General features: G+C 36.9%; 1 protein-coding gene across 5 annotated transcripts in view; it reads left to right on the plus strand.

Annotated features, from left to right (window-relative positions):
• The window catches only part of CTSC (cathepsin C), a 40,508-nt gene that overhangs the window by 1,575 nt on the left and 19,613 nt on the right, over positions 1-19,320 (plus strand). Inside the window, exons 2-5 of one of the 5 annotated variants that reach the window (XM_011938478.1) lie at positions 1,151-1,296; positions 7,873-7,957; positions 8,053-8,140; positions 9,599-9,961. In XM_011938478.1, the coding sequence (XP_011793868.1) occupies positions 1,151-1,296; positions 7,873-7,957; positions 8,053-8,140; positions 9,599-9,605 (326 nt within the window). In that variant the 3' untranslated portion in view covers positions 9,606-9,961. Of the gene's footprint in view, positions 1-1,150; positions 1,297-7,872; positions 7,958-8,052; positions 8,141-9,598; positions 15,211-19,320 lie in introns of those variants that run through there. The other 4 variants (XM_011938480.1, XM_011938479.1, XM_011938481.1 and 1 more) reach the window with 4 other exon arrangements.

Raw genomic sequence — 19,320 nt, forward strand, 5'->3', positions numbered from 1 at the left:
GTTTGAAGGTCGGGGCAGAAAAAGATCAGGGTTTGCATTGCCCCGTCACATGCAATCTCCCATGTCAGAACATTAATCTGAAACATGGAAAAACTGTTTAAAATGTAGAACTCTCCAGATTGACACAGCTGAACCATTTTCAGGCAGACTCAGCCTGTAAAATTACCTTTGGCCTTAATCCAGTAATTAAAGGCACCCACAGGTCTGAGTCCTCATCTATGAAGGTTAAACCTTTCATTCCTAACAGCACAAATTAGTTTTATAGGACACAAACCTCTAGTTTGCTGAATAAACTTTGGATGTATTCAGATTATGAGGTTCTAAACTATAGAGTCTTCGAGGAGAAAGGTACCCCATTTCTTCTTCGAATAGACCATTTTGTGTCTTCTCCTGGGCTTAGCACATTGTCCTCCTTAGGATCTGATAGCTAGTCTGTTTATTTATCTTTTTGTTGTCATACCTTTTATTCTTGCATTTCCCACTTTTGACTAGCATTTTGCCTTCTCTCTGTTTCTGGAAGCCTGTAATTTTCAACATTCCCCACTTCTCCTTTTCTTCAGTGGAAAAATTTCTTCAGTGTTGGGATGCTCTGGAAAGGTACTGTACTTTTTGGGGTATCCTTGCCTGCTGGGCTGCATAGCGTATCTCTCCTTTTTGAGACAAGGTCTCACTGTGTTGCCCAGGTTGGAGTGCAGTTGTGCAATCGTAGCTCACTGCAGCCTCCAACTCCTGGGCTCACAATCCTTCCACCTCAGCCTCAGCCTCTCAAATAGCTGGGACTACAGACTTGCACCGCCATAACCAGCTAATTTTTTAAAAGTATTTTTGTAGAGACAGGGTCTCACTATGTTGTCCAAACTTGAAGTCCTGACCTCAGTCCCCCAAAGTGCTAGGATTACAGCCATGAGCCACTGCTCCTGCCTGCATTGTCTCAAATTTTGAGAGCCTAACTGTGTCACAGTCTTGCCTGGGAGCAGGAACTGTTTGAGGCAACAAGATGGAGCCTCTGGTTTCTTCACTAGGCAGACTGTGCTCAAACTGGGTAGCATGAAAGGAAAGCAGCACAATTATAATTGAAATTGGGGGATTCTTTCCCCTATTGAGATCCAAATCATTTTCTTTTATTGTGCCTTTTTTTTTTTCCCTTTAGGACCACCAGAAAAAAAAGTAGTGGTGCACCTTCAGAAGCTGGATACAGCATATGATGACCTTGGCCATTCTGGCCATTTCACCATCATTTACAATCAAGGCTTTGAGATTGTGTTGAATGACTACAAGTGGTTTGCCTTTTTTAAGGTTAGTTTGTTGGAAGTTGGATTTATGTTTTCAATGATTTGATATCTGAAACCTCTTCTGATTAGCAGACCCTCAGAATTTTAATTTTACATTAAGAAGATAACCAGAATTGACACCACTCTTCCCAAGAGTAGTGGTTGGTATAATTTTGCCACTTTATTTAAAATTATGATTTTAGTAGGTTTAAGAAGTACCAGCTCTACATTTGAATATGTATAAATTACGTGTAAAATTTACATTTTGGTAAGTATGACTAAATTCTTAATTTATTTTCATTATTACTACCACTTTATTTCTAAATGTTGCCATAGTCATTTGGCTTTGTTCTGAATCTATAGGAAAGATATAGAGATTACACATTTTGTTTTCTTGCCGTTATTATGCTATCCTTCCTATCACTACCTGTTGGCTATGAGAGATTGGCCTAAATGATTTGTTATCCTAAATATACTAAATATATTGAGTAATTTTTTCTTCTGAACTAAGAGAACCTAGGAATTACTCCCTTAGGCTAGTTAAAGTAAAAGGTAGCCAGGTCAATCTAGCTTGTTTCCTTCTCTCACTAGGAAAGAACTGCTGTTCATTCTCATAACACACTACTTCCAATTGCAAACATACTCAGGGTTAAAATAGTTTAGCACAAATTACAGCCCATTTCATTTGTTCTTCTCAAGCTGAAACTTTTCTTGTAAGCTAAATATTAAATGGTTCAAGTAAATTGGAAACATAAGCCTGAAACTAGGCGTTTCTTATTATACATAGAGTATAAATAAAGACAGACTTTTTCATGGCGAAAGGTTTACAGCCCTTAAAACATCTGGAAAGAAGTGGGAAAGTAGGGAATGACTGTTAAGTATGATAAAAGACAAAGCACCAACAAAGGCCTAGTTCTAAACTTGTTATAATTTCTCGTGGGAGTTGTGGTTTGTCACGAGGTTATGGCGGTCCAAGCAAGTTTACCATATTTTTTAGAATAATAACTCCCAGAAATATTTTTAAAATAAGGACCTTTCTTTAATATGGAAAAAAAAAAAAAAAGATAAAAGGAAGTAGAGGGGAAGAGGTTGCCTCTCCTCAACTGGATTTGCTGGTATGATATGCAGCTGGTGGAAACCAATTTGTCCATGCTGGCTGTTGATGGCCAACAGTCCACTGAATTAGTGGAAACCCATGGTTAACCAGTTGTTAACTATTTTTAGTATCATTTCCAGATGCTATGCATTTTTTTGTAAAAACATACTTAGTATCTATATAAATTTTAAAAATTGTAATGTATATGTGGTATATTTAACCTGAAAATAATCTTTGGTATATATGTTGATGAGCCTAGGCCTTTGCAGACCTCTTACAGTTACTCTGTCACAGCCCTTCAAAAGTTATTTGACTTCAGATTAAGAATCAATTGCCTGTGGAATTCATGTGCAAAGAAAGAGATATTCAAGGCAATTGTTATCATGTACCATAAACCTTGTCCATAATTTTCTGTCATTTTCTTTTCCTCTGTCTCTATCTCTTCTTGTTTGACACACAATAGACACTTAGTCAATTTATTACAAAAGGAATGAATGAAGTGGAATTCAGTTGGGAAATAGGTTAAATAAATTATTTAGGAGATGAGCAGATATAAATAGACAAGTACATAGTTTATTCTTTTGACTTAGGAAACTTCATTCTTAAATTCTGCAGAATTGGAAAAACTGGTGGGGAAACTTCTAAAATCATTATTTAATTACCAGAGATGTAATAGATATAGACAAATGCAGTTTTCTTCTATTATATTTTTATCAGTTTGTTCTTAGCTTAAATAGTAGTCCAAAGCTGGTAGGGACAGAGGGAATTAGCTGGTGACTGAATTAGGAATTATATCACTTTACGTATTTCTTGTGAATCACGGTATAAGCACATTTGGTGTTTTACCATAGCCTCAGAACATTAGTCACATTAGGTCAATAGAAAATCACTTTTTAAAGCCAAATAAAGTTATGTGTGTTCCTAACCTTAAGTTGGAAAGAGTTAACATATATGCTATTGGAGGTTAGAACCCTGCCTAATCCTCTGGTTCTGGATGGCATTGGTCAAATCCTTATTCTTTCATTAGGAATAACAATAGGAAAAATACTCCTGCCCTACTGATTTCAGGATATGTATGTTTTAAAGTGCCCATTTGACAGAACCATTATCAAGGCTATGTTTTGTTTTTCTACAGAATAATCAACCACTCTGGTCAGTAGTTAGGTCTTATGACAAGGACTATAATTTCCTTAGGCCGAGTAGAATATAATAGGTACTTGTTTTTGAAACTTGATATAATCAGATAGTTCCAGATAAACGTAGTTTGCAAAGTAATAAAATACCATGTTATTTTAGTAAATCCAACTGCAAGAGTGATAGGAAGCAGAGTTTAAAAACTTAAGAAAGATATTAAGATGGAGTTGACTTTGAATAATAAAGTCATCCACTGTTGGTGGGTGACATTTATTAATACAGAAAATTTACAGATTTTACCACAAGCATCAGGGTATTTCCTGCAGCTGGGGAAACTGTGCTTGAAAGGACACGTAAATCAAGAAAAACACAAGCCCATTTAATAAGTAATGCATGTAAGAATTGTTCCTATGGAATTAGAAAGCATCTTTTACATTAAAATTTATTTTTGTAAAAGGAGAAAACATCAAAACTTGAGTAGTGTTTGCTATTCAATTTTAAGAGTCTTACATAAACGAAAACATACTCAACCTACTGCATTACAGAAATATTTGACAAATTTTTACCGTGCTTACCTGCCATCATTGTTGTTATCCTACAAATCAATTGAATTTTCATACCTCTCCACTGACTGATAGAACCCTACCACTTGTTTTGTTTTACCTTCTTTATACATGCTTCAGATATGCTTGAAGTAGATTGTTTCTTATTGTTCTTGCTGCTCAAGTTTGTTGAGTAGTTGGTACATGCAGAGTATTTGTATGTTATGATATATATAGGTTTTGTCCATGGTTCCTGGCTCATAATTCACTCCCAATACCCTTCTTACGGAAACCAGAATCTCTCTCTCTCTCTCTGATCTTCTCCTAGCCTCCTTTCATCTGCCCACTGCGGGACTCTAATCTGATTGCGGGTTCTAAAACCCTTATACCAGAGAATATTCTGCCCCATACTATAGCAGAAGGAACACTGCACAGAGATACCAAGAAGAATCTGAACAGACAGGCCTTGTTGGGATTAGATCACGCCCTTTTAATCTAATTACATTTCAACATGGTTATCCATGCTTTAATCATGTGTATTCAATGAACACTCCATAAAAGCCCAAGAACAGATCTGAGGGAATTCTGGAGTGCTAAACATGTAGGGTCTGACAGGAAGGTGAGGAACTCATCATGCTAGAAGGGTGATCCCTCCCAACTCCACGGGGACAGAAGCTCCTGTTCCTGGGACCCTTCCAGACCTTGCCCTATGTATCTCTTCAAGTGTCTATGTATTTATGTCCTTTCAAATATCCTTTGTAATAAATCATAAATGTGTTTCCCTGAGTTTTGTATGTCACTCAGTCAAATTAATTGAAACCAAAGAAGGGGTTATGGGAACCCTAATTTGAAGCCAGTCTGTCAGAAGTTCTGGAGGCCTGGACTTGAGACTGGTGTCTGAAGTGGGCAGGCAGTCTTGGGGACTAAGCCCTCAACCTGTGAGGTCTGAAACTGTCTCCTGGTGGGTAGCATTGGAGTTGAACTGGAGGGCACTGAGCTGGTGTCTGCTGCAGAATTGATTGCTTGCTTGCTGGTGGGGAGAACTTCCTACATATTTTGGGGTCACTGAAGTCTTTTGTATTGATTGTTGTTGCTGACTGAGAGAATAGGAAAAAGCACGTTGAGTAGTTTTTCCACACCACAACATTCTTTTAGGCTCCTGCTTTTACCTTCTGCTTCACTCAGCATCCTGCATCTCACCAGGAGAGACACAGCTTCTTCCTAGTTCTCGGCATTCCACTTCGGAATCAATCGTGATACCAGTAGCTCCTATTGCTAGAAACTTGCTTTATTGAGTTCTCCTTATTCAGCGCTCATCTGAAAGAGAAACATGTTTTATGATTTGAGATTTCTAAGCCAATTTAAAACTTGGTTTTAACAGCTTGAGAAATTGGGGGTAGAGTATGGATGGAGATATGTATATTTGCTTGTGAGTTCAAGCTAGATAAAAGTTTGGAAGGAATAAAACTTTGACATCTAAAGTTTTTGCATAGTTTGAGTTGAGCAGGAGGTTCTAGGTATGTTTTTAAAATATTTTTTTCAGCTGGGCACGGTGACTCATGCCTGTAATCCCAGCACTTTGGGAGGATGAGGCAGGCGATCACCTAAGGTCAGGAGTTTGAGACCAGTCTGGCCAACATAAAGAAACCCCATCTCTACTAAAAATGCAAAAATTAGCTGGGTGTGGTGACACACACCCGTAATCCCAGCTACTCAGGAGGTTGAGGTAGGAGAATTGCTTGAACCCAGGAGGCAGAGGTTGCGGTGAGCCAAGATCACACCATTGCACTCCAGCCTGGGTGACAGAGTGAGACTCCGGCTCAAAATAATAATTTAAAAAAAAAATGAAAGACTTTTTCTTACTCAACATCGTCCAGGCATTTTGTTATAGTGCTTTATGTGAGTTACATATTACATTAGGGCCCACTCAGGTGGGTATCTAAGCATTTGAAATAACCTTATGTAAACTAATGAGTAATTAGGCCTGTGGCAAGATGGAAACATTCTTAGAGGCGTTCAAATTCAAATTTCCTTTAAAACACTGGGCTGGCCAAAAAGACAATACTATCTACAGGCCAGTTTCTAAGATTATCAGATTTTAGTAGCATTTACCATTTCATTGTACTTGGCACACTTTAGCAAATTTGCACTTCTTAAAAGTACCTGCAGGTAACCTGTATAAAAACACAGTGCAGGCTGGCTTGTCTCATGCCTGTAATTCCAGCATGTTGGGTGGCTGAGAAGTTGGAGACTAGCCTGGCCAACGTGGTGAAACCTCATCTCCACTAAAAATACAAAAATTAGCCAGGCATAGCGGTGCACACCTGTAGACCCAGTTACTTGGGGTCTGAGGCAGTAGAATCATTTGAATGCTGGAGACAGAGCTTGCAGTGAGCTGAGATTGTACCACTGCTCTCCATCCTGGGTGACAGCGTGAGACTCTGTTTCTAAACAAAACAAAACACACACACACACAATGTAACAACACAAAACAGAATACTGTGAAAATGCTTAATTATGTCTGACTTTACATGGTGGGTGGATAATGTGATTACTTTTTCTTCTTTATGCTCTCATGTACTTTGTTCATTTTTAATGATGATTATGTGTAAAGCTCCTCTGTATAGCATCCTCTCCACCAAACTGCCCAGAAACAGGAAGTCCTATAAAACAAACTAAGCTCCAAAAATGACCTGTTGAATAGGCCTTTTTTTTAAACGGAGTCTAGGTCTGTTGCCCAGGCCCTCACTCCTTCCACCTCCTGGGTTTAAGAGATTCTCCTTCCTCAACCTCCAGAGTAGATTGGATTACAGGCGCCCACCATCATGCCCAGCTAATTTTTGTATTTTTAGTAGAGACGGGGTTTCACCATGTTGACCGGGCTGGTCTTGAACTCCTGACCTCAAGTGATCCATCCGCCTGGACCTCCCAAAGTGCTGGGATTACAGGTGTGAGCCACGCCCCCCCCCCCCAGCCCGAATAGGCTTTCTAACCTTTTGCTGTTTCTTATTTTACTTTTTCTGAGGCAGTAAAAGAAACTGACTGTAAAAGGGAGCAGTAGAGAAGGAACTCAGATTTTATTTTTAAGATTAAGCTACTCAAGGGCTGAGGAAACATGTAGAGGGGAACTAGACTCATTATGGCTGGAAATTTTATTTGGTGATAGTGAAGAAAATCTTAGTGCTTTCTACTTGAACTCTTGTTTGGAGCCCTCCAATCTTAATAGAACTATAAGCTAAAAAATAGTGCACGCCTATAGTCTCAGCTACTAAGGAGGCTGGGGCAGAAGAATCGCTTGAACCTGGGAGGCGGAGGTTGCAGTGATCTGATATTGTGCCACTGCATTTCCTGGGTGACAGAGTAAGACTCTGTCTCAAAAACAAAACTAAACAAACAGAAACAAGAACTCTATGTTGAGAAATCCATACTAGAGGATTTAATTCCTTACTTTGTATGCTAATGATTAATAAATTTCAAACTTATCACATAGCCAGAAATATCGCCTGTGTTTCTACAATAAAGAATTTGGGAATATTGTGCCATTTTTTCATTGAGCCTTCTGGGTTCATTATTAAGATATAAGAATTTTAGAAGACTTGTTGAGATAGATATACTTTTTAAAATATAGATTCAATGTATCAAGCTCAGCATTTTGTCTTTTTTTTTTTTTTTCTTAAGCAACTTTGGGTTTACTTGTAAGAGTATTTCAATGGAGGGAAAGTATCAGAAGTTTAGCACTGAGTGCATGCCTAACTATTTTATGTCTTCTTTCATGATGATGCTTAATCGCAACATAATGACTCAGTTTACCATTGTAAACTCTTCGTAGGATGTCACTGATTTTATCAGTCATTTATTCATGCAGCTGGGAACTGTGGGGATATATGATTTGCCACATCTGAGGAACAAACTGGGTGAGCTCCATTGAAAAATTTCTAACTTTCTTGTTAAAAGCAAGCTTCCCCACTTCCTGGTGGCTTATGCAAATTAATGCCTATTTATTCATCAGAGGGAGACTGGAGAGATTATGGTTTTCTTATGAATTTCTTGCTTGAGCCTGCTTGTCTGCTATTTCTAACTTGTCTACACTGTTTTATGTGAGTAATCTTCTGCTTTATTATGTTCTGTTTTCACATGTCAAATCAGCTCTCCCAAGAATGATACTTGTAACATAAGTAGTCATGAACTGAAAAGGGTAAAGACCCAGCTAAGAAAAAGGTTGACTCAAGTTCAGTTCACATTTGTAAAGTAGTTATGCTGCCTTAGGTTGCTTATTCTTTTCTTGAAAAGAATCCCTCAAGAGAGAAACATGTGAGGCCACAGCAGCTTAGATCTGTCTTCCGCAGAGAAGGTGGCTTTTACAGAGAAATTGACATACTCATCACTTATCTCTGAGAGACGTGACCCAGCTTTTTTAAAACTGGCTTCTATTAAGAATGTAGACTGTTCACTGAGGAGAAGAGAATCTTATTCACTCTTTACATTCTCTTCACATTTTCAGAATAGATGTTTAATCATTGCTCACACTGGATCCATAAATGTCTAAAATTCTGATGAAAAATAGGTGATTAGAGAATAAAATCAATAGAGACTTGCCCTTCCTTGCATTTTAACATAATATTCTTTCCCCTTTTCCTTTCTCTGTTACTTGGCTCTTAAATGCTGGAAGTGAGATATGAAAAAGGGAACTGGGGACAAGTATTGAAACCACCCTAGGTTTATCTTATATCAGCATTTTCCAAACATTGTAATGGACCAGCCAGGTAGGAATTGCTCATCAGTTGTTTCGCTTTATCTTGTTAAACTTCAGCAATGTTCCATACAGCCACTAATAAAGATCAAAGTGAGCATTAGAGTTGAAATTAATAAGCTGTTTCTTCTCAGTTCTTTCCGGTAGTTGAATAAATATAGAATGTATTAGTTTTCTTTGTTTCACAACTTCTCAGAATCTGTAATATATTGTATGGTAGTAGCTTCGGAGGAAGATACAATAGGAAGCTTTTCCCAGATAGGTTCACCATTTTTTTTTTCCACAAAAAAAAAAAAAAACTGTTCTCAAAATGCAGTTTACAAAATTTTATCTTTAACTCTTCACTCTTTTTTCTAGTTAGGGAGACAGCTCCACCAGTAGAAAAGATAAACCCTGATAATTTATTGTGTAAATGGGAGAGTCTAGTACCTAGTCATATGCATTCAGGCAGCACTGAGCCTAAATTAAAGTTTGTAAGGTATACATGTCAATGTATCTAAGTTACTATATTTAGCCTGTTTCTTAAGTATATTTCAAAAACATACTCGTTTTTTTCAGTGGCAGTTACCTTCAAATGCATGTGCTTCTAAATCATGTTGGTTGCATGTGTAATACATGTCGCTTAAGCATTTAGCTTCAGAATGGCATCTTTCTCGTGAATGTCTTAACATTTACAAAAAAATACCAGGATCTCAAATATTAGTGCTGGTATTTTTTTTTCTTAAAGAAATTAATATGATTAAATATTATTAAGAGACAATATGATCCTTGTTGGCTTATAACCCTAGTTTTTATTGTCTTGTAGTTATTAAATAGAGCATCTGTTGAGGGACTCTTTTAAAACCACAGCCATGAACAGACGTTGGGGCTAAGAGACACAGCAACTTGCGACAGTGTGGACCTACCTGTAGCAGCTAGCAAAGGCCTCTAGCAGCTACAGTCCCTTCTGGAGTCTTTATTTGCATGTAAAATGCAAAGGAGTCCTGATGACCTACCTCCAAGGCAGCTGCCCTCCTGAACATTCTCTTGGAAAACAGCAAACATCATTTCGGAATGTGAACAACCAGAGACTACACAGGAGAAAGGAAAAAAAAAAAAAAATTCCGGAAGATGCAAAATCTTGGATGGCTTCACCGTTCAGCTTTTTAATAAAAGGAACAATATACAACACATTGTTCTTTTTCTCTTTTGAAATCCCTTCTATTACAGTGATTTTTTTCTAAGATTGTCAGGATTTGAAATGTATGTTTTGTTTTATTCCCAGTTTAACTGTCTCTGCCTAGGTGTCTTTCCTTTCTCTAATTACCCTGAGGAACCCAAGAGCCTATTTTCAGGAGAAAATAAGGCCCTTGGATCTCTTGAGATTCACAGATATAAGTTATTGAAGGGAAGATGGTCCTATGGAGGACATATTTAAAGAAGGGAAGAAAGAGGCTTTCTCAGATATGTCAGACTGCTAGAGTATACTTCTACAGATTATAGACCTCCAGTACCTCTGGCCAGAAAGATGGTATTGTAAACACCTTTTTTTTTTTTTCTTTTCTTTTCTTTTTTCATTAGGTACAAGCTTTGTGCTACGAAGTTGACATACTATAAGCTATAAAAATTCTGTAAAGTAGATATTACTAATTCCATGTTATAGATAGAGAAAATTAATCTCTTACAGTGCTAAGCTCACAGAGTTTCTAACTGTAAAATGCTAGAGCTTGTCTTTCACGTCTAAAGACTTCCTTGGGGCTAAATAGTGAAAAAAGCCATTTCACAAATAAGTTAATGGTATTTCGAGGCATATTTGAATCTCCTGGTAAATTCCAGTCTGTGAGCATCATGAATATTAGTTTAATGTTGCACGGGCTCATGTTTAAGAGAAGAATTGCCTTGAAGCTTAGGTTTCCTTAGCTATTAGGCTACTGACTTTCTTGCCTAAACCAGGGTTTCTTCATTGAAGACCAAAACTTATCTTCTCCTTCCCTTTGTAGTTTTGTAAATTGGTGGAAGAGCTTTGTAAACTTCAAATTAAGTACAAACTAAGTGTCCTAGTCAAATGTACTCATCTTAATTACACTATTGTTCACACTGATACGATCTTCTAGCTCTTTCCTGCCAAATAATGGACTTGTTTCCTGCTTGTTGGTTTAGATCTGACTTCTTTCAGCTTTGGTAAGCCTGAAATTATGGGGTTATATTTAATTCATATTGTCTGGGTGGACTTTCCTCTTGCATTTCTGCTTGAATAGAAGAATTTTTCTCTAGAGAGTAGTTTGTCATCCTTACTCTGTTGATTCAGATGACTCTTTGTACCATCTGAGAGGTATACTGTTCTGCTATTCTGAAAAGAAGTGTTTCATAAAGATGAATTAAGAGTACAGTGGACTGCTTCCACCTGGAAACTTTTATCCACCTCACCTCTGGACCTGATAAGTTCTTTATCACTCAGGACCTTGATGCCACCTGTCTCTCAAACTCTCCCCAGCTCTCTCCATTACCGTGAGAAACATCAGAACTTTGGTTCCCACTGCATATTGCAGGTACCTCTGCTTTCATGCTCTGCTGTAATGGAGTGATTTGGTAGCGTATTTTCATCTCTTTCCAGATTGAAAATCTGTATTTCTCCCTATATATCTTCAACACCTAATGCACATAGAACTTTTTAGTTACTTGGAAAATGCACTACAGTTCTCTTTTCTTTTTGCAGACTATTCACAAGTAATACCAACTTACAAAGAATTAATTTTGTGGGGTTCTAGAAACACACATCAGGAATGGTGCTATATACTTCTTTTTTGATTCCCTGCTGTAAAGAATATTATCAGGTTACCTTCCTGCAGAGTTTTAAAAGAATTGCATATTTCAAGCTGACTTTCAGGATGTAAATATAACCAAAGCAACTGATATGCAAAAAATATATTCAATGATGTTCCTAGATTTCCTTCTAGGGTGTTTTATTGTTTTGCGCTTTACATTTAAGTCTTTAATCCATCTTGAGTTAATTTTTATATAAGGTGTAAGGAATGGGTCCAGTTTAAATTTTCTGTATATGGCTACCCAGTTCTCCCAGCACCATTTATTAAATAGGGAATCCTTTCCCCATTGTTTGTTTTTGTAAGGTTTGTCAAAGATCAGATGGTTGTAAATGTGTGGTCTTATTTCTGAAATCTCCATTCTGTTCCATTGGTCTATGGGGTCTGTTTTTGTACCAGTACCATGCTGTTTTGGTTACTGTAGCCTTGTAGTATAGTTTGAAGTCAGATAGTGTGATGCCTCCAGCTTTGTTCTTTCTGCTTAGGATTGTCTTGGCTCCTCTTTGGTTCTATATGAATTTTAAAATAGTTTTTTCTAATTCTGTGAAGAATGTTAATGGTAGTTTAATGGGAATAGTGTTGAATCTGTGAATTACTTTGGGCAGTATCACCATTTCCACGATATTGATTCTTCCTATCCATGAGCATGTAATGGTTTTCCCTTTGTGTACTCTCCCATTTCCTTGAGTAGTGGTTTGTAGTTCTCCTAGAAGAGATCCTTCACTTCCCTTGTTACCTGTATTCCTAGGTATTTTATTCTCTCTGTAGCAATTGTGAATGGGAGTTCATTCATGATTTGGCTGTCTGCTTGCCTTTTGTTGGTGTATAGGGATCCTGGTTACTTCTGCACATTGATTTTGTATCCTGAGACTTGACTGAAGTTGCTTATCAGCCTAAGAAGCTTTTGGGCTGAGATGATGGAGTTTTCTAGATATAGGATCATGTTATCTTCAAACAAAGACAATTTCACTTCCTCTCTTCCTATTTGAATAACCTTTATTTCTTTCTCTTGCCTGATTGCCCTGGCCAGAACTCCCAATGCTATATTGAATAAGAATGGTGAGAAAGGGCATCCTTGTCTTGTGCCAGTTTTCACGGGGAATGCTTCCAGCTTTTTCCCATTCAGTATGATAGTATCTGTGGGTTTCTCATAAAAGGCTCCTATTATTTTGAGATATGTTCCTTCAATACCTAGTTTATTGAGAGTTCTTAATATGAAGGGATGTTGAATTGTATCTAAGGCCTTTCCTGTATTGAGATAATCATGTGGTTTTTGTCTTTAGTTCTGTTTATGTGATGAATGACATTTATTGATTTGCATATGTTTAACCAGCTTTGCATCCTGGGGATGAAGCCAACTTGATTGTGGTATATAAGCTTTTGGATGTTCTGCTGGATTTGGTTTGTCAGTATTTTACTGAGATTTTTTTGCATCGAAGTTCATCAGGGATATTGGACTAAAGTTTTCTTTTGGTTGTATCTCTGCCAGGTTTTGGTATCAGGATGATGCTGGCCTCATAAAATGAGTTAGGGAGGAGACCCTCCTTTTCAATTGTTTGGAAGAGTTTCAGAAGGGTATCAGCTCCTCTTTGTACCTCTGGTAGAATTCAGCTCTAAATCCATCTGGTCCTGGGCTTTTTTTTCATTGGTAGGCTATTTATTACTGCCTCATTTTCAGAACTTGTTATTGGTCTATTCAGGGATCCAGCTTCTTCCTGATTCAGTCTTGGGAGTGTGTATGAGTTCAGGAATTTATCCATTTCTTTTAGATTTTCTAGTTTATTTGCATAGAGGTGTTTGTAGTATTCTCTGATGATTGTTTGTACTTCTGTGAGGTCAGGGTGGTATCCTCTTTATCATTTTTTATTGTGTCTGTTTGATTCTTCTCTTTCTTTTTGACAAAGCTGACAAAAAGAAGCAGTAGGGAAAAAGAACTCTATATTCAGTTAATGGTATGGTATATCTGGCTAGCCATATGCAGAAAATTGAAACTGTTCCTGTTTCTTAATCCATATACAAAAGTCAACTTAAGATGGATTAAAGACTTAAATGTAAAACCCAAAATTATAAAAACCCCATAATACAGCATAGGCAATATCATTCTGGACATAGGAATGGGCAAAGATTTTATGATAAGGACACCAAAAGCAATTGCAACAAAAGAAAAAATTGGCAAATGAGATCTAATTAAACTAAAGAACTTCTGCACAGCGAAAGAAACTACTGTCAGACTGAACAGGCAACTTACAGAATGAGAGAAAATTTTTTCAATCTATCCATATAACAAAGGTCTAATATCCAGAAGCTACAAGGAACTTAGACAAATTTACAAGAAAAAAGGAATCCCATTAAAAAGTGTGCAAAGAACGTGAACAGACACTTCCCAGAAGATATTCATGCGGCCAATAAACATGAAGAAAAGCTCAACATCACTGACCATTAGAGAAATGCATATCAAAATCACAATGAGATACTATCTCATGTCATAATGGTGATTATTAAAAAGTCAAGAAACAACATGCTCGCGAGGTTGCAGAGAAATAGGAATGCCTTTACACTGTTGGTGGGAATGTAAATTAATTCAACCATTGTGGAAGATGGTGTGGTGATTCCTCAAAGATTATTACTGTGTATAGACCCAAAGGAATATAAGTCATTCTGTTATAAACATATATGCGCACGTATGTTTATTACAGCACTATTCACAATAGCAAAGACATGGAATCAACCTAAATGCTCACCAGTGATAGACTGGAAAAAGAGAATGTGGAACATAAACACCATGGAATACTCTTCAGCCATAAAAAGGAATGAGATCATGTCCTCTTCAGGGACGTGGATGGAGCTGCAAGCTATTATCCTCAGCAAACTAATTCAGGAACAGAAAACCAACCACCACATGTTCTCACTTATAAGTGGGAGCTGAACAATGAGAACACATGGGCACAGGGAGGGGAGTAACACACACTGGGGCCAGTCAGGGGACTGGGGGGCAAGCTGAAGGAGAGCATTAGGAAAAATAGGTAATGCATTCTGGGCTTAACCCATTTATGCCTAGTGTTCCATTTCTGGGATGCTAAGCATGTGGAAGTTATTTATATCCTGCTCAAGGTCATCACCAAGGTCTGATTTTTCACATTCAACAAATTGCAACCTCTGGCATAAATAGGTTAATACCTAGGTGATGAGTTGATAGGTGCGGGAAACCACCATGGCACTTGTTTACCTATGTAAGAAACCACATCCTACACATGTACCCTGGAACTTAAAACATTTAAAATATACATGTATATATATTTAATATGGAATTTTAAAAATTACTAATGAGTTCTTTTATCTGAGTAATTTTGCATCAACATGCTTTTATTATGGAAGAGAAGATTCAATGAGTACAAAACTGCAGATATATGTGTCAGAAGATCCCTCAATATAATAAGGCTTAGCATTCTGTGTCATAATTGCCTGTTTGTATTCCTCTCTGGTCTTTGAACTTCATTAGGGAAAGGATCAGCTCCATCTTACTAACCATTTGATTCCGTATGTATTACACTATATATGACAAATAATAAGCCTTCAATAAATATTTGTAAAATAAAGAATATTGTGTAATATATCATGTGGTATTATTTTATTGATGTGTTCTTTGAAGTGTTGTTACCTTTGTGACCTTAGAGGCTATGGTGGACCCTCAGGCCATTTATGTTGGATGATTTAGTGGAAAAGAGATTAGACTTTTATGTTTTATTCATTTATTTATTTATGTTTTAATCTTGTGTGAGCCTATAGAGGCCAAGATAGGGCTCAGAGTTAAAAACAGTAGTGTTCTAACTTTCAGAACTACTAAAAACGAATTAGCTATCAAGGGAAATCCTGAGTGTTTTGATTGCAGTAGTTCCTCAAAGCCTGGAGGACCGAAGCTTTGAAATGCTGCCTGGTGTGCCTCACCTCTGTTGAGTATAGTGAGGAACATGAGCTGAGGAGTGGATTAGATGAACTCTTAAGATTTTTTTCCAATTTTACGGTTTGAGTTTATGAGCGAGTGAGTGAGGAATGAGCCCAGGGACTTTGACTACTTTGCTGAGCAGTAAATTGCTGTTTTTTTTTTTAGCTTTTCTGGCATGTATATTTTGGTTTTAATGTAATGTCTTTTCAGCACTGGAAATAAACAGATTTATGACCCTACATTTTCACATGTAAACTTCCAGTTCCTTTAGTAAAATGCTGGAATTAGCTTGGCTGTAACCACTGTAACAATTTCCTGGCAGTTTTGCATTTTATTACAATTCAACTTTTCAAATCAATGGTTCAGTCCAGTTAATAGGCAGAAAACTATAGCTATTCCTTGGAACTGACATAGGGAAGTTGGTTTCTTTCTGAGGAAAGATATGACACTCTCTGATGGATATGCCAAAATACCAGTTTCAGTAAAATTTGCCTGGTTCCTTTCTGACAGCAAATGGAGGTAGTTAATTTGTACATATGTAGATTTCTACAGTAAACAAAGGACAAATATGGAACATGCATTCTTTGTTTTTTAATGTTGCTGGAATATAATATTTCCATATTTGGTTAATCATCAAATCATTCAAATCCATGCAAAGTACTCTTTTCTGAAATAATCATCTTGATGGATTAGACTTAGATGTCTATATTTTTTATTACGTACTCTAAATTATCTATAGGTACACTTTGAAAATTATACATTTATCACTGTACTAGTATATCTGTTATAAAATGTGAACTATTAAGTGATTAAATATCTTATTTATTAATGTCATAAAATTGTGCCTTACCCAGAATATATTTCAAGAAAATATCATTTGAAAATAATGTAAAATATTCTTCATTATTATGATTTTGTTGCCAAAAGTAACGTTAGAGTCCCTGTTACTGATACTTTTCATGACTGTAAATTTTCAACATTTGGAGACAAAATTTTTTGATGTGTATCAAAATCTTAAAGAATTTCAGAAGATTTTGACACATTTTTGTTAAAAGTATGAAAGTGTCACAGCTTTAGAAGAATTTGGAATAATTACCGATTGATATTAGGGATGATAATTTTAATAGACAAATTTTAACTTAAACATTTGCTTTATTGATGACTAGGACTAAAAAGAATATTATAGTGGTAGAACCATTTCAAAACATCTGTTTTTAAAAACTTAACATGTTTGACAGAAGTCAGAATAGGGTAATTATAAACTTTGCCATTTTCTTATGTTTGCATCATTAGTATTTGCAAATCCTTGTTTCTTTGCAAGTATGTTTTAAACTACTTGTTCATTTTATGAGTGTTAGCCTTATTAATTCAGGTAAGGTGCTCAAGTCAATTTAAGCAGGCAGATATGAAAAAGGGAATATGCTGTGCCTTAACCATCTTGTAGGGACTTACTAGTACACTGTACATAACAGAGGAACATCTGATATTGGATCTGATGGGCACACCGATGTTGTTTCGTATGTTAAATAATAGTGGAAATTTTCAATTTAAAATAATTTTTTTTTTTTTTTTGAGCCAGAGTTTCGCTCTTTTTGCCGAGGCTGGAGTGCAATGGCACGTGGTTGCAGCTCACTGCAATTTCCGCCTCCCGGGTTCAAATGATTCTTCTGCCTCATCCTCCCAAGTAGCTGGGATTACAAGCATGTGCCACCATGCCAGGCTAATTTTTTTATTAGTAGAGACGAGGTTCCACCATGTTGGCGAGGCTGGTCTCAAAATCCCAACTTCAGGTGATCTACCCGCCTCAGCCTCCTAAAGTGTTGGGATTAGAGGCATGAGCCTCTGTGCCCGGCTAATTGTATTTTTATATTAGAAATATATATGGGAGTTACAATACTTTCTTTCCAATGTTCCGATGGAAACCACTGGTTGAAAGGATAGGTCCCAGTGTCAGCTGCCCAGTTGGCAGTTTTGGATAGAATGTAAGTTCTATGAAGGCATGGATGAAGTATCCTTCATGGTAACTATGGTAATGTTAGTATAGTCACTTGTTTAATGTTTTATAACTTTTTAACTCTTCCAACTTCAATTTCATCTATATCTTTCATAGCAGTCCAGTAAAGTAGTATCAGTTATAGATATCATTCCTACTTTCAGATGAAGTAATTGAGGCACACTAGTTGTGACTTGCTCAGGGTTACATAAATGATAAGTGACAGAATTGGATTTAAAGGGAAGGGTCCACTTTACTAAACTGCCTCTGTCTTCTAGCCAAGTGTGTTATGTAAAGTAAGTATTCAGACACTGGCTAAGTATATTATTAATCAAGAAAACAACAGAACAGGTTTAAGCAAGTTTTTCACTCTCCTCGGTGTCAAAAATCAGTCAAGTAAAAGATCCAAGATAAATAACTTCAGTTCCCAAAAATAATTTCAATTCCAAAATTTCCCTATGACTACGTAGATCTAATTGGACAGCTGATAAAATGAGTGGGAAATTGAAGAAGGGGTATTTTGAGAATGTGTGGCAACTTAATGGTAATTTTGAAGAAGCAAATGGATAGTTATTGAATCATAATAGTTTTCTAAACTTAAATACTGGGGCTTGCTAGTTCTTCAGATTTTAGGAAATTATCTATTTGTTGCAGTAGAAATTGGCATAAATGAATGGAAACTTAAATTATCTCATCTGTGCAAGGCAGTCTTCAGAGACTGATGTTTATATAAGTGAAAACCCTCAGAAAAATGTTTTGGCTGCATTTCAAGCTAGATAGTGGGGTCAAAACTTCAACTTCTTAATTGGTGATACAACGTCAGAAATCACAGAAGTATTTCACTTGATTTGAAAACATTCAAATCAAGAAAATCACAGGGGTACGGTGGATGGTGCCCCTTAAGGTACTGCACACTTGTCTTCCCCACTGGTAAATGCCTCTCTTCTACTAAGTTGTTGTCATGCAGAGTGGCATTGTAGCTCTGTCCTTTTACTTAATAATTTCAGGTTCTAAAAATGATACATAATTTCAGGTTATGAAGACTATAGAATAGTATAAAATAAAATTTTTAAAGGGAAAATAACTCCATCAGTTTAATGGAATGTGTGAGGTTTAAGTTATAACAACAAAAAGTTATAGATTTTTAGGATTACTCATATAAATACAGAGTGTGTCTATATTAAGAATTACTGGCTTTGTGAATGTTAAATAAGAAGACTGGGCATGGTGGATCATGCCTGTAATCCCAGCACTTTGGGAGGCCGAGGCAGACGGATCACCTGAGGTCAGTAGTTCAAGGCCAACCTGGCCAACATGGTGAAACCCTATCTCTACTAAAAATACAAAAATTAGCCAGGTGTGGTGATGCATGCCTGTAATCCCAGCTACTCAGGAGGCTGAGGCAGGAGAATTGCTTGAACCTGGGATACGGAGGTTGCAGTGGGCTGAGATCACACCACTGCAATCCAAAGTGGGTGACAGAGCAAGACTCCATCTTGGGGGGAAAAAAAAAAGAAAACCACAGATGTAAGGATTTGCAATTAGAAAGCTTGAAGGGAAATTTTTGGAACTTCTAGGTCTACCTAAATTTACAGATAGGGAAGCAGCTTTGGAGAGGAACATTTGCACTTCTGAAGTAATACTGTGATTTGGACTGTCAGGCATTGTGATATATTGGCATCACCACACCTCTGTTAATTATAAACTTACCTGTTCTCGGTGCCTTGTTAATTGTTGAAATGGGACTTGACATTTGTTGTTCTTCCTTTTCTGTTATTCATTTATTCACT

Source organism: Colobus angolensis, unplaced genomic scaffold, assembly GCF_000951035.1.
Source record: "Colobus angolensis palliatus isolate OR3802 unplaced genomic scaffold, Cang.pa_1.0 Scaffold174, whole genome shotgun sequence".
Lineage (NCBI taxonomy): Eukaryota > Metazoa > Chordata > Mammalia > Primates > Cercopithecidae > Colobus > Colobus angolensis.